The sequence below is a fragment of the Hemicordylus capensis genome, chromosome 1 (genome assembly GCF_027244095.1).
Source record: "Hemicordylus capensis ecotype Gifberg chromosome 1, rHemCap1.1.pri, whole genome shotgun sequence".
Classification (NCBI taxonomy): domain Eukaryota; kingdom Metazoa; phylum Chordata; class Lepidosauria; order Squamata; family Cordylidae; genus Hemicordylus; species Hemicordylus capensis.
The window spans coordinates 330,201,234-330,217,129 of record NC_069657.1 but is presented as its reverse complement, the minus strand read 5'-3'; the positions used below and the strand labels follow the sequence as shown (position 1 = coordinate 330,217,129).

The following is a 15,896-nucleotide window of genomic DNA, read 5'->3' as shown; positions in this document are numbered from 1 at the left end:
TGTCTTTCTCTCTGCATGAATGTTGCTTTTGCATTTCCCTGCTTGCCAGTAGATGGTACAGGCTCTTGGTCTTTTTTCTAAATTCCTTAGTATAGCCATTTTCTCCCTTTTAGGGTGTTCAGTGGGATCCGTTGACCCCAAATGAAGTAATTACCATACTTAGTCACTATCCAAATTGCATATTTAGTGCCTCAGCACCAATCAGAGTGCACCTTTCTTTTCCTTCCCCCCCAACAAGGGTGGGCAGGGGCTAGCCCGACCCACAACCAATTAGAATTCAGAATAGCTTACTAGGGATGTGCACGAACTGGTTTGGTGGTCTATTCACAGACCGCCAAACGGGTTTGAAAGACTGATGTTTGAGCCGGTTTGGAGACAGGGAGGGGTTGCTTTAAGGTGCAGGCAGGATGTCCTTACCTCCTCTGCCAGTGCTGCTGTCAAAATCACTGACATGGGACGGCTGTATACCCTCTTGCCGCTCTGGTCAACCTAATACTAGAAGTGGCCACCACTGTGCCTGCATGAGTGTGATGTGCGTACATGCGCCGGCCACTTCCAGTATTATGCTAACTGGAGCAGCAAGAGGGTGTACAGCCGTCCCACACCAGCAATTTTGACATCAGTGCCAGCAGGGGAAACATGGCAGGGAAGGTAAGGAAACCCTCCTGTCTCCTTAAAGCAACCCCCCCATCCCACTCTCCTGGGAGTGCACAGGCAGCTATTCTGACTAATGGCCAGCAAACAAGGCCAGCCCAGTCATCTGATTTTCCAGGGTCCCTCTAGGTAGGCTGAGCAGACTCTCTGAAGATCTGTGTACAAAACAGAGGCACTCAATCTGCAAGCAAATGCAGTTCAGAACAGGTAGGACCCCTGGCTACCTTTCTCTAGCCTTCCCTTCTCCAGAGGGAAGCCAGCCCATTCACTCACTCAGCACTCTAACCAAGTCCTCAGGAAGCATTGGATTTATCCAGCACTTGCTGGGAGCTCTTTTCTTTTCAAAATGTGACTAGCAAATCTTGGCAAAATTCAATGATCTGGAGAATGGGGGAGAAAGTGGGGGATATGGTGGACATGGGATTTCTCCATGTCAATCTCATCGGCAGAAGACATAACCTCCCTAAATTCCTGCCTGGAGGCAGTGATGGACCGGATGAGAGATAACAAACTGAGGCTAAATCCCGATAAGACGGAGGCACTTATTGTGCGGGGTCAGAACTTGGGAGACGATTTTGATCTGCCAGTTCTGGATGGGGTCACGCTCCCCCCGAAGGGTCAGCTAAGCAGTCTTGGGGTGCTTCTGGATCCAAGCCTCTCCCTGGTTGAGGCGGTAGCCAGGCCAGAGGTGTTTTCTATCAGCTTCGGCTGATCTGCCAGCTGTGTCCATTTCTTGAGATGAACAACCTCGGAACAGTGGTACATATACTGGTAACCTCCAGACTGGACTTCTGCAATGTGCTTTATGTGGGGCTCCTTTTGTACATAGTCCGGAAACTGCAGTTGGTCCAGAATGTGGTGGCCAGGTTGGTCTCTGGGTCATCTCAGAGAGACTGTATTACTCCTGTGTTGAAAGAGCTACATTGGCTGCTGATAAGTTTCCGGGCAAAATACAAGATGCTGGTTATTACCTATAAAGCCCTAAACAGCTTAGGCCCTAGGTTTTTAAGATAATGTCTTCTTCACCATGAGCCCCATCGAGATCTTCTGGAGAGGTATGTCTACAATTGGCACCAGCTCGTTTGTGGCTACTTGGGGACAGGCCTTCTCCGTTGCTGCTCCTGGGCTTTGGAATGTGCTCACGGTTGAGATAAGAGCCTCACCATCTCTGGTGACTTTTAAAAAGGCAATGAAGACATATTTGTTCACCCAGGCTTTTAATTAGATTTATAGTTTTAATACTTTTAATGTTGTGTTTTAAATTATGTTAATGTTAATGATTTTAATATTTAAATTATTTTAATTGTAAACCACCCAGAAATGCAAGTTTTCTGCTCAGAAATATAAATAAACCAACCAACCAAGGGGTGAATATAGATTAGCACTAAATAGCCAGCTGCCAAGTGTTGGAGTGAATGATGGAGGTTTTGGTTGAGATAAGTAAACAACTTTACAGATTGAGAAAACCATGTGCTGGTGATTCACATCTTTTCAGCTTTAGGGTTGGACCTGCCTACTATTAGCCCTGTCTATGATTACCCCCCCTTCACTCCTCTCCCCTCTATGCCTCCAGCCCCAAGAAACAGCAGCCTCCACAGAACTGAAATGAGATCTGATAAGGAAATAGAGGTCAATTAAGGGAGTGTGACAAAGGAGAACTTGGGCAAAGATAACAGAAAGCCCAATTTCAATTCAATTGTAAATATCTGCAGGGGGATAGCTATAATTGAGCAAATGGGTTCAAAGAACCCGGGGCCCCCAGCTCCTGAGGGCCCCCCAGCTCCACCTCTCCCTCTCCCTATTTGATTCATTATCTCACTCACTTGGAGGGACCAGCAGGGAGAGGGGTGAACATGGCCCCCTCCCTGCTAGCTACACCCCAAATATCTGTAAATTGATTAGCAATTGGCAGTCATCAATCTAGTAATATTTCTTAACTCGGGTGACACAGTCCAAGTTTCAAACTAGCAAAAGGGCTTTTCATCAAGGATTGGATTGCTGCAGTCTCCAGGAAATCAGCATTAATCTTCAGGTTAATGCTGGTCAAGCACTCCTGGAGATTTTAATCGCTTGATATTGTGAAAAACATTGGCTGAGTGGGTAGGCATCTCCAGGAACAGCTTGTCAGAAGTGGCATCCCCATTCCTCAGGGAATTTATAACTGCAGCCTGTCTTGAAATAAGTGCAATTGACATCTGTAGAATTTTCCTTGAAGTTTTTCTCCATGTTTAGGATCCATGAACAAGACTGTCAGCCTCAACACCAAGTTATTTACTCATTTCAGTGCAACTAAAATCCCAACGGAAAGGTCTCAAACATGTGTGCGTGGGTAATCCACTCCTTGTCTGTCCTCTCTCTCTATATATATTTATCCTGGGTGTGTCTTCGAATGTGCGTCCCAGCTGCCCAGCTGATTGGCTGGGTGGCGTAGGCGCCTGATTGGCTGCCGCACCCAGGAGAATTGGCCAGCGGCGGGCCTGGTGACGGTGGCTGCAGGCCCGGCCGCAAAGCAGCGGGCCCGGACATGGCGGCGAGGGCCCGCAGCGGCGGCACTCTGCCCAGCAGCCTGGGCCCATGCCCGCCTGGAGACTGGAGCAGAAGGTGGGGGTGGGGGGAGAGGTAGCCAGCCTCAAAGAGGCCGGCCACAGAGGCTGGCAAGTGGCAGCAGCGGGCCTAGCGGGCCGCAGAGGCGGCACTTGGCCCGGCGGTGGGCAAGGAGCCCATGGGAGGCTGGGGTGGGAGGGAACCTGGTGGCGGGGCCCATTTTGGCTGCCCACTAAGTAGAGTAAAAAAAAATGAGAGGGGAGGCGGCAGTGGGGGAGGAGGGAGGGCAAGAGAGCGAGGGGGAGGGTAAGAGGGAGTGGGGCAGGGGGGCAAGAGGGAGTGGGGAGGGCAAGAAAGAGTGGGGAGGAGGAGGATAAGAAAGTGGGGGGAGGGCAAGAGAGGGGAAGGGCAGGACAGGGGGACAGGCAGGAGAGGGGGCAGGGGGAGGGGGAGGGCAGGAGAGAGGGGAGGAGGAGGACAGGAGAGACTGCGGCAGGAGGATGAGAGGGGGCGGGAGGGCAAGAGAGAGTGGGGAGGGAGTGTGGGGCAGAGGGGGGGGAGGGAGAGTGGGGCAGGAGGATGGGGGAAACAGCCGGCCCCAAAGAGCGCACAGATGCTCTGTGCGGGTTGGCTAGTTATGTAGTATTCATGAAGAAGGAGAAGGAGACGGCGGCTCTCTCACTGACGAAGCCGTGGAAACTAAGCGGTCTGAGAACGGCAGCTCTGTAGTCCGCTTGCCATTTCCGCGCTGGGAATCGGAAACTTCGCGCTCCACTTTGCTCCTAGCCTGGGCAAGCGGCGGGCCATCCTCTGGTTATCCCCCGCCTCCCGGCTCTACCCATCACGCTTCTTCTTCTTCTGCGGCTGCTCCTCGTCCTCCAAGTGTCTCCCTTCCCATCAGTTGTGCCGTAAAGTAAAGAAACTTCTTGACTTGCAGTGAGTGAGTTGCAACTTCCACTGCTTCCTCCCCCTCCTTTTGCGACACTTAAGATGGCGGCCCCCATGGAGCCATGAGAATAGCCTAGCAGTCCGGTGCTGGGAAAGCTATCCGAGGGTTTGCTGCTGGGAATGGGCATTTCCCAGCCGTCGGCTTCAAGATTTTGTAAAGTAGCAGCAGTAACAATTGGGCGGAGGGGAAGAGCAGCCATTGCCCTCTTTTTCTTCAATGAGGCGGGCCGGGCCAGGCAGCGTGGGAAAGGGATGCGGAGTGTGAGGCGCATTGCAGGCAGCCCAGTGGGATAGAGGGAGGAGGCGGGAATCGTCCGCGCGGGTGTTGCGGCGGGCTGGAGTGGGGCTTATCGCCCTAAGCTGTGCTGGGTTGAAGCTGACAGGCGCTGTGTTGGGTGCTGAGCGTCCTTCCTGGGAGAGGACCTCTGGCGACGGGGAGGCTCCTCCGGGGAAGCCAGGGGCTGCGTGTTTGCCTTTGGCTTCTTCTGACTGCTCAGGGGAGGGGAGTCGAAATGATGCACCCCGCCTTGCTGCTCCCGTTTACCAGGGGTTGCTCCCGGACACTTTTGCAGTTCTGGGCGGCAGGAACAGGCAGAGGGAGGCAGCGGCGGAGTCTCTTCGCCAGCTCCCCGTCGTCCGCTTCTCACTGGAGCAAGGTGGTCTCTGAAGCTGAGAAGATAGTGGGCTACCCCACCTCCTTTCTGAGCCTTCGCTGCCTCCTGAGCGATGAGCTGAGCAATATCGCCATGCAGGTGCGCAAGCTGGTGGGGACCAAGCACCCATTGCTCAACACGGCCAGGTAAGCGCCCACTGGAGCCTGCCGCCTGCTTATCTTTCAAAGCGTTGCATGCGATTTGTCTGCTAAAAAAAACGTTCACGGCTCTGCTTTTAACTTTTACAAGCCATAAATATAAGACTCTCCTTCCTCCCATTGCATTTCTTTTAACACTCCATGGCTTCTTCCCTACCAGAATGAGAGCTCCTTATCCTGGTATTTGTGAGCCCTACCGTGCACTTATGATCCTGCCTTGTCCCAGGTCAATTATTGGTATTACCTATGACTGGCAGGGACTCTCCAGAGAGTCTGGCAGAGGTTCTTCTCAGTTCTGCTACCTAAAAACTGAAGATGTCAGAGATTTAACCTGAGACCTTTTGCTACTGAGCTGTGGCTTGTTCATCTATATTTCAATTAAATTTCTGTGATGTGTGCTACAATTAAGAGTTTGACAGAGAGTTGTGCCAAGTTGTGAAGACTCATTTGTAGATAGGCAACTTCCTGGCTTTTGTGCAAAGGGATTGGGCATCTTAATTTTTTCAAGAATCTTCACCTAGAGGGTCTATGCTAGTTTTATTTATTTGTATGTTTGTTTACAGGTAGAGTTGAGAGCAGTGTTCCGTCTAACAGGGATTCCCAGATGTTGTTGACTACAGCTCCCAGAATCCCCAAGCAAAAGCTATTGCAACTGGGGATTCTGGGAGTTGTACGATCGAGAAAGTTGCTTTTAGAGAAAATATTTTCAGGAAGATGAACGTGACAGATGGTACCTATGTCTGCACTTTTGCTGTCTTTGAGCCAATTCAGATGATCACCCGGCTCACCGCACGATAAGGGGAGAGACATTGCTGATATCATCCCTTTTGGAGCATGCACAGAGGAACGCACATGCTCCACATGCTCACCACTCTCACACAATTAAAGGACTTCCCAACAGCATATTGGGACATCCTGCAATGATGTCAGGTTTGGTGCATTCTCAGTGCCCTTATCTGTCCTTATCACATGATGAGCCGAATGATCGTCTGAACTGGCTCTTTGTGAAATACACACAACCATGTTTGCTTGCTTGCTTATTTATTTATTCATTCATTCATTCAAAATGTTTATACCCCGCTCCTCCAGTACACTACTGCTCAGGGCAGCTCATAATAATAAGAGAGACACAGATACAAGAGAAGTAATAAAATTAACTCAATTTAAAAAGTCATATTCAATTCAGAAACCTTTCAGATTTTGCAAAACCTCCAAATTCTGCCATGAACGTAACATTATCAAAGATCTTTTCTTTATAGGCTATTAAGGGTAGAATCAGATGTTATGAAAGAGAGAGGTATTGTCTCTCCATGTTCTTTTTCCCCTCGTGATGTCTTGTTTAACACAATATATATGACATCATTATGCCGTTTTGCCTTGACCTACATATGATTGGAGAAATGAGCTAAATAAATACTGTGTGTTGTGCAGTCTAGTGCTCCTTCTAACAGGGATTCCCAGATGTTGACTGCAACTCCCAGAATCCCCAAGCAAAAGCCATTGCAGCTGGGGATTCTGGGAGTTGTAGTCAACAACGTCTGGGAATCCCTGTTAGAAGGAACACTGGTGTAGCTCATATTTAATAACTACTCAGAAAAAACCACCATGAGATAACTGTGGGAAATTTTCTGAGAATGCTTTTCTTGCAGCACCCAGAACTGATATAGTAAAATGTAACGAATGTATTTTTAAAGGGTGGAACAGAATATGCAAGAAATATGCTCCTGTGTAAATTATATATTGAATAGCTTGTATAAACCTGATACTATGCTATATCTTATAGACAAAAATACATAAACATGATCAATGTGGAATCACTTCTGCAGAACTACTGCTACAAATATTTATATACCACTTTTCAGCAAAAGTTCTCAAAGTGGTTTACACAGAAAAATAAACAATAACTTTAAATGTTAGTAATAGAAAGACAGCTGAGAAGAGATGTGAGGAGACTGAAAACAACAAATTGAAATAAGTAATTTTCCCTTTTCTCCTAACAGAATAAACATGTTGCACAAGAAGTTTCCAAGTAAAGCCTATTGTGGTGTCATGAAATATAATAATGGTAAATAGGGGAACTGGAATTATCAACCAAAATGTTAGATGTTGAGTGTAGTAGAATATTCTTGAAACACTGGAATGGATAAAGCTCTTTTCTTGGTAACCTGTGATTTCAAAATCTTGGCTTAGTTCTCAGTGTGTTTGGGTGTACCATTTCATATTGCAGGTGCGCTTGCATGATGTTCCTCCATGCAAAAAACAAAACCTCCTTCCATACAGAAACTAGTTATCAGAACACTAGGCTAGAGTTGTAGCTTAGCCTTCTCCCTGACATGCCAGGGTTTTTTATGCACTTAAAAAAATGAATACCATTCCATCATGTGAGCTCACCTTTAGTCTGAAGTGATACGCCCAGATGAAGGTTTACCACCTTGTTGAGAATGAGGCCTTTCTAAATTGAATTGGGTACAAGACAGGGGTTTGGAAAGCATGTTAGATACGAAGTCGGAACGTGAGCTACAGTGTTGTTAAACAAGAAAATTCACTTTGTATAAACAGCTTAGACAAAAAGATTAAGAGTGGATCCGTTCACTTACATTGTGGGTTTGTTTTCCCTGTTTGATCTTTGTTCAATCCGGATTAAAAATGAAAGTGGCAACATAGTTGTCCAAGTTCTTTATCATAGGTCCAGGTGCCAAGCTTGCCTTCAGCCATTCTTAACTATTTTTAATGGGGCTCTGAATTGGGATGTTGGCCTGGCTTGGGGATCTTGGAGGACTAATTTGAAGCTGTTGCTGGCAAGGGTAGGAACTACCTGCATAATGATAGTAACCTATTACCCAAAACACTCCAGACGCTTGCATTAAATGTTAGGAATGGTAGTAGGGATGTGCCCGAAGCACGGCTGGAACACTTTAAAGGGAATTAGAAATGGAAATTTAAGAAAATGGAGAGTAAGTGCTTACCTGCTTTCTGCCACCCCTTCCAGCTTCCTGCTGGGGCACCAAAAGCCCCACGTGCCATCAGCAAGCACATGGTGCCCATGCATGTGTGGAGTGGAAATGTCTGGGGATAATTGTGTCCTAGGAGATTTTGCTCTGTCATTTTAATCAGTCTAATGGTTCTTTATTTGCTGAAAGTTCTTTTTTTTTTTTTTAATGAAACCAAAATTAATAGCAGAAAAGAAAAATTTACACAGGAAAAATAAAATCCAAGTGAGATCAAATCCAAGTGAGATAAAAAAGGGTTAATCGATATGAGCTGTGAGTTGAAGACCCTTTTGGGAAAGCTATCCTAGTATAATGAAAATAAACTATTAAAGATGGTCTGGCTAATGGTATGGTAGCTTTTGTTTATTACTTCAGGTTCTCAACAATGCACTATATTGTGGTTTTTGTAATATACAATTGTGCATATTTAAATGTGATTGGTTAAAAGGCAGAAGGTTAGTCAACTAAAAAGTCTTTAGTTGGTTAATGGTCCCCAATGAATTTCCCTTTCTATCTAGCCACAGATGTGCTATTCTTGGTGAAAGCTTGTATGTGTATATAGGGACATGGTTTGATATTCTAGTTCTACTGAATTTTGTTCTTTGCTCTGCAACTAATTCTGTGGTCCAGGGCAAGTTTTGTAAGATTATCTCTGATTTTACATCCACTTACTTTCTAAATAAAGAAATACTTTTCAGAAGAGATGCTTGACAATAACATTGATATAAAGTCCTTATGTGCAACAACAACAAAAAGACAGAGGCCTTCTTATCAATTCAGTTTTCTGTGAGAGCAACCTTAAATTATGTGTGAGTGTTCTTCTAAATAATGTTCTCAAAAGATCTTAAGAAATGATTAATGCTTTCTAGTCAGACTAATTTTGGCAAATAAGAATTGTTTTAGCTAAAATAAGCAAACTAATCTAATTTAGAGAGGCAATATTACTAGATTATCTTTTTTCCTTTTAAAGTTAGCACCACAACTTCTAAAATATCTAGAAGTTATAATTTTCAGAGTCTGCTATTCAGAAAACATATCATGAATAATAGTTGTGGGCAATTTAGCCTCCCCTGAGAGAATTACGTTTGCATGCTAAAGGAGTGTAGTCCATAGGTGGTGAATGATATAAATGTTTCAATGAAATTTATTCAATTCAAGCTTAAGTCCCGTTAAGCTCAATGTGAAGCTTACTTGACAAATGGATTGCACCCCAACAGTGTTCTCTCTGTTTTTCATTATGCAGAATGAGTTTTGTTTTGGGAGGAAGTATCAAGGCAGTGTGTGTGCACATGCATTCAGCGTGGGGCCTTCATGATTCCACCTGAGCAGGATCTGAAAATAACTGTGCACACATCAGAAACACTGAGCACGCATACACTGCACCCCGTGCTTAAATGTTTTATTACAAAAGCTTTTGTAGCCTGTCTGTTTGAGGCAAATTATATATCTATGAGGTTGCTTTGGTCAAATCCTAAACATTATACTAATATGAAGTCGGAGAGATCATGTGGATAAGCAAAAATGAACACAAAAGCTGTGGAGATTTCAGTGCAAAAGGACATCCTGCAACATTATCAATAACAAGCTAGGGAGAGGCCATCATAATAAGTGACTGGTGTTCCTTCCCACAACAGTATCTTTTTTTGTCTTTGGTTAAAGGTAAACATTCTATAAGGTATTCCCCTTAGGGGATGGAGCCACTCTGGGAAGAGCAAAAGGTTCCAAGTTCCCTCCCTGGCTTCTCCAAGATAGGGCTGAGAGAGATTCCTGCCTGCAACCTTGGAGAAGCCGCTGTCAGTCTGTGAAGACAATACTGAGCTAGATAGACCAATGGTCTGACTTAGTATATGGCAGCTTCCTATGTTCCTAAGTTTAAAAATTGGGCTCGCACCCAAAGTAGCCCAGTTAAGGATATCATTCTTTTTTGCTTTTGTATAAGATTGGCTATTCTTGAATTGTAGAGGAAATTGACAGTTTGGGAAGACTCGTTACAATGCAAACTTTTAGACTATTGGTTGCGGGTATCTGCTGATATTTAAGCTATTGCTGAAAGGATGGCCCATTTGACCTACATCTCTTATTTTTCATTGATTTGTGAACTTGTCCTCAGAAATACTCCCCTGGCACAATTGTACAAATTGTTGATAAAATGTCAACCTAATAATGTTGGTAAAACATTCTAGAAATCCCAGAATTGTGATGTACAAATTCCAAATGAGCCAAAGCATTTTTTAAAAGTCTTGTAAATAACGTTAAGCCATGTTAGGATATGACAAGTTTATGCTGACACGATAAATGCCTGTGACCCATTTGTGCATCATAAGTATATTTTCATCTTGATATTGCAAATTTTGAAAAGGTCACTTGAATAGTATGAACTGCATTATTAATATACTGACAGTTTATCTGAAATATAGCTCTGAAATAGCTGTACTTTGCTATCTTCATACTGCACTTGTTTGCTGCATCTGACAGCAGACTGTTTTCTGATACGTAACAGCTGTACTAAGTTCATCACATTTGAAATAGTTCAGCAGATAGAAGCCATTGGGGCAGTTTGACTAGCTCAGATTAAAAACCATGGTTGAGTAGTCTAGATCTCCAAAATAACTTGTCTCTTAAGGTAGAGACACATTATTTTATGATAAGCTTTATTTTACCTTGCATTCTACTTATACCCTAGAGATTTTCCAGATTTAACTGAGCTGCTTGAAATTTTGCAGTTGTGTTCTTTTATTATGGTGGCTGTTGTATGGAAAGTTTCAGACAAATTACATATGACATCTGGCAGATACTAGCTTTCTAAAAATGAGAAAGCTATCATATTTTGAACTTAGCCCTTTTTCCTATGTGTTAACTTTTTAAAAAATATTCTGTTCATAACAAAGTTTAATTTGTTTTACTTCTTGGTGCCTACTTGGATCGTGTGCCCTTGACTAGCACTGTGCATTTTGAATGATCTTTTCATGTTCACACAGAGATTCAGTTTGTTCAGTGTCATATGAGTGTTTTAGAAGGCAAGCGCATACTGGCACTTTGAGGAAACCTTCCATTAAAGGCTTCATAAAGCTTTGCTTGGCTCTAAGTAAGATGTCTGTGATGCCAAGGGAGGGATGGAAAGAGCGGGGAGAGCGCAAGCTCAGATGAGCAAGAAAAATCTTACAAATGCCAAATTCTCTTACTGAAGCTTTCTGGAAGGTTAAAAAAAGTGGAATTCTCAAGAGAAAATGGAGATAATGTTAATGGCAGGAAGTATTGTGTTTAACTTTTTATAAACAAAGCAACTAAAGTTTCATGTTAATCAAAATACATGGTTGCAGACATCAAAGTCTAAAGGAAACCTATAGATCTGAAGTTTATTGTTGACTCCAATTGCAGATTGCGATGACTTTGTTGTACTTGGTTTACATGTTGCCATTTTATGTAGAGCAGAGGTTCTCAGTGCTCCCTGATCACCGCCTGAAATCTGTGTTGGGTCAGGAACTGGTGCTGATGCCAGTGCTTTCAATCAGTGGAGCAATTATGTATTTTCCTGGCTTTTCCCCTCTGCATTTGCAGGCCTGTATGGTGTTACTCGTTTCCTTTGGTCTCGCGAGCTAAAAGTAAACACTGCAAAACAAAGACTCTGACACTTGAGGATGGACTTGTACAGTTGTTTTTCTGAATAACAGAAGACCAATCTGATGGACTGAGACCTGTTAATAGATTGCTGAAAAATATGTGACCACAGTCAGATGAAATGCTGGTGGGGAAATGTTGTCATATCCATGGATGCAAGAGTCAATACACGACTTTTCTATGGTTGTGTCCTCAGGACCAGTTTGGCTGCTTTGAGTAGAGTAACTTATAAATCTTGGAATTGTCCCTTGGATAATTTTTAATGCAAATTAAGGGTTGTATTTAGCAAATTTGTAGTAATACTAATATGTTGTGTACTCTGTCAGCAGGGAACACACTGAGAATTGGATTACACAGAGAAATGGACCAGAGCATGGCAAATGGGACCAAGTGTTGGACTGGCAATTGATCAGGAAGGCAAAGCTTGCAGTGACAAGATTGATAAAGAGTTGAGCAGGATGCTGATTCTGCCTTGCAAATAAATTGTCAAGCCTACCTGCCCTTCTTCATGCATTCCCCCTTTCCCTTCATCTCCTTCTGCTCTGTGCCTCTGAAGACAGCTAGGTTGGCATGGCATTTAGATTTATCAGTGGTGATTTTTTACGGGTAGAAACTAGAGGCATGTTTGAGCCAAGCAAAACACTTTTAAGTCCCATTGATTTTAGTGGAAGCAATGGAACGTAAAGTGCTTAACTTTGGCTAGACTAGACTCTTTACTAAAGCAAAAAATAAAACCATCAGAATGTTATTTATGACTGAAAATTTAACCCTGTGTGTGTTTATACTTGTTGGCTTGATAGCTTACAAAATATTAAACTGGCACATCTCATCTCATGTGTAAACAAAATTCAAATGACTCTTTGGCACAAATTGCAAAAAATAAAAATCAGCTTATTAGTATGTAGTAATCTTCCATTTTTTGTTCAGTAAAAACTTGAAATTACCACTGATAATCACTAACATTAGTTTTCCCCCAGGAAACCCTGAAAACTGTGCCAATGCAGTATGCTATTGTGGCTTCAGATCCAGTGTAAAAGAGATGAATTTGTGGATCATCAGCTTCTGGTGGATGTTGAGCTTAAACATTTATCCTCTTAAAGATAGTCTAAATCCCACAACCTAAAGTCCTTTTGTCTTTTCTTAAAATGTATGCTCCCCCTGTAATTTGTTTCACTTGTTTTCCTTGGAGGGGATGGAAGAAGGAAGACAATTTAAAAGGCTTGTATGTGAAAAAGACTGAGTGGAGCAAGGCTACAAATATCAAGACCAGAGTGTCAGAGCCCGTTGTCCTGGTAACGGATGAAGAGAGTCTGGATGAGAGTTTCAAGAACTGAGGCGAGAAACAATCAATCAGTCCTGGGTACATGTTATATAATTAAATATTGGGAAAGCTTTAAGGAATACTTGGGGTCTTGTTTTTGCTCATACTTCAGGTGTTGGGCCTAACCATTGTAAGATGGAGAAAGACATCAATAAAAACTTGTCTGGATGAAGTAAAGCTGCAGTCTGCATTTGAACCACAATGAGCATACAAGTGATTATCCTCTGAGAGGTGGGGACGGAGCTTTTGGACTGCTTACCAAGATGGGTGACACTACATCTCTGTGGAGAGACAGACTGATCTGAGGGGTAGAAGGGAAAGGGTGTTTAAAAACCTACAGAAATGAAGTGAGTAGAGGATAGCTATTCCAAAAACTAGGAAAAGGATGGGGCTACAGGCATGACCAAGCGATGTTGGCAAGAAAGGCAGAATATGACTTGTGTTTTCTGGTTTATCCGTTCAAGTGCATGATAGATAGGGATGTGCAATACAATTTGCCAGCAGTGCTCCCTCTAACAAGGATTTCCAGATACTGTTGACTACAACTCCCAGCATCCCCAGCTGTAATAACCTTTGCTTGGGGATTATGGGAGTTGTAGTCAACAACATCTGGGAATCCCTGTTAGAGAGAACACTGCTTGTCAGCAAACTGATTCATGGTGAATCGGGAGTAACTCGCAGATTCGACCGTGAATTGAATCACCCCTTAAATGAAGGGGCTGATTTTTCCAAGTATGGGGAGGGCATCCATCACATGATTGGTTTTCTGGCACTGGCTTTTGATTGGCTTGAGATCTCCTTGCGTTTTGGTTGGCTTGTCTTTCAAATCCAGTGTTGGTATGGGCAACTGTGCCCACATTGGCTGGGGGGGAGGGAACAGGGTGGTGGAGGCCAAAGATTTTCAATATCTATTTAAGGGGCTGCTTGGAGACAGATTGCCATTGCTTTTGTGCCTCAGGAGAGGAGAGAAGGATCAGAGACAGAGAGCGTCTGTAGCAGAACTGAGAGGAGAGAAGAGACTGGTCTGGGGCTGCCTGCCTGGCCCAGCAATGAGTGGAGAGAGAGAGAGACAGAGAGTGCCTGTTCTGTATGTCTATTTTTTTAACCTTAATTGCAGTGCCAACAACTGCTTTGCTTTTATTTTCTTCTATTAAAAAAAAATTGTGCCAGCTGCACCAGTGGCTTACCTGGGTGCTGCTTGGAATATTTTTATTGTTCTTGCTTGTATCCAGCCTCACCCCCAATGAGGCTGGGGTGCTGTGTGTGCTGTTCTCTCCCCACCCCAATTATTTTAAAATAGTACCAGCAGCCCCAGTGGCTTGACTGGGTGCTGTTTGGATTTTTCCCCCTTGTGTGGTCTTTCTTCCCCACATTAGCTTATTACTTATTAGTTTATTACACTAACTTATTACTTCCCCACACCAAAGCAATTGCTTATTAGCTAGCCCCCAGTGGTTATGCTACTACTATTTATATACCAACAAAAGTTGCAAAGCAGTTTACATAGAAAGACAAATAAATAAATAATAAGATTCCCTGCCTGCAAAGGCTCACAATCTAAAAAGAAACATAAAGTAGACACCAACAACAGCCACTAGAGGGATGCTGTGCTGGGGATGGATAGGAGCAGTTGCTCTCCCCCCTGCTAAATATAAGAGAACCACCACTTTGAAAGGTGCCTCCTTGCTCAGTTAGCAGGGGGTGCTGTACTGGTTTTGCTTCCCTCTTGTGGCCCCAAGTTGAACCTCTTCTGTGCTGTTACTGCTGTATTGAATTTCCTCCCCCCAGGCTGGTGTGCTGTGACTTCAGTCTGGTGTCCAGCCTGTGCCCAGGCGACCCCCACCCTCATCTGAGACTGAGGAGCAGCAGGAGGAAGTCATTCTAGTTGTTCCTGGACCTTCTCAGCCCTGAACAGAGGCAGGTGGTGGCGGCGGCAGCCCCCAGAACAAACCAGCAGCTCCAGTACCACCACCATCAAAACAGTCTGGACCAATATCAGCACAGTGTGGGACCACTTTAAGCCCTGCCATAGTGACCCACACCATGCTGCTTGCATCCACTGTAGAACACAGGTCAGCAGGGGTAAGGACCCCAAGTGTCTTGGGACGATGTGCATGCTGCAGCACCTGCAATGGCATTACCAGGGGTCCCTGCTCCTGCTGGCAGCAATGGGCCTGGTGTGGCCTCAGATAGTGGCTTTTTAAAAGAATCTAAACCCTATCCACTCCCAGCACAGTACCTCCAGAGACTGTTGCTGGTGTCTGTCTTATGTTTCTTTTAGATTGTGAGCCCTTTAGGGTCAGGGATCCTTATTCATTCATTCATTCATTCATTCATTCTCTGTGTAAACCACCCTGAGCCATTTTTCAAAAGGCGGTACAGAAATTGAATTATAATAATTAATTAATTAATTAATTAATTGGATCTTATGTGTTTTTTGGGAGAATTTTTTTAAAGTAAAAACCACCCGCTTGCCTATTTCCTTTGTGGGCTGGGTGGTAAGGAGCACCCATCATGCCCTACCACCCAACCCACTTTGGTGTCCCTATAGCAATAGCAATAGCAATAGCACTTACATTTATATACCGCTCTATAGCTGGAAGCTCTCTAAGTGGTTTACAATGATTTAGCATATTGCCCCCAACATTTCTGGGTACTCATTTTACCGACCTCGGAAGGATGGAAGGCTGAGTCAACCTTGAGCCCCTGGTCAGGATCGATCTTGCAACCTTCTGGTTACAGAGCGGCAGTTTTACCACTGCGCCACCAGGGGCTCATAAACCTATGACTAACCATAGGCATCAATGCAGTGATTTAAGTTCCCCATTGTTCCCTATGGTGATACACAATTTTTTTCACAAATTTCTGATGTGATTTGTGAAGCTGGCCAACGAATTGATTCTTTTTTTTTTTTTTTTTTTTTGCAATTTGATTCAAGATCAAATCACAAACTATTTGTGTGCACCTGTAATAATAAGGCTGGTTTTGATTTTAACTTGTAAAAGAACCG

The 15,896-nt window shown here is 44.0% G+C and overlaps 1 protein-coding gene across 8 annotated transcripts in view; it reads left to right on the top strand.

The window, feature by feature from the left end:
* The first annotated feature begins 3,125 nt into the window (after positions 1 to 3,125).
* PDSS2 (decaprenyl diphosphate synthase subunit 2) overlaps positions 3,126 to 15,896 on the top strand; it is a 125,955-nt gene continuing 113,184 nt past the window's right edge. The window contains exons 1-2 of one of the 8 annotated variants that reach the window (XM_053289664.1): positions 3,136 to 3,255; positions 4,694 to 4,945. In XM_053289664.1, coding sequence (XP_053145639.1) covers positions 3,179 to 3,255; positions 4,694 to 4,945 — 329 coding nt within the window. In that variant the 5' untranslated portion in view covers positions 3,136 to 3,178. Of the gene's footprint in view, positions 3,256 to 4,104; positions 4,135 to 4,693; positions 4,946 to 15,896 lie in introns of those variants that run through there. The other 7 variants (XM_053289516.1, XM_053289435.1, XM_053289727.1 and 4 more) reach the window with 7 other exon arrangements.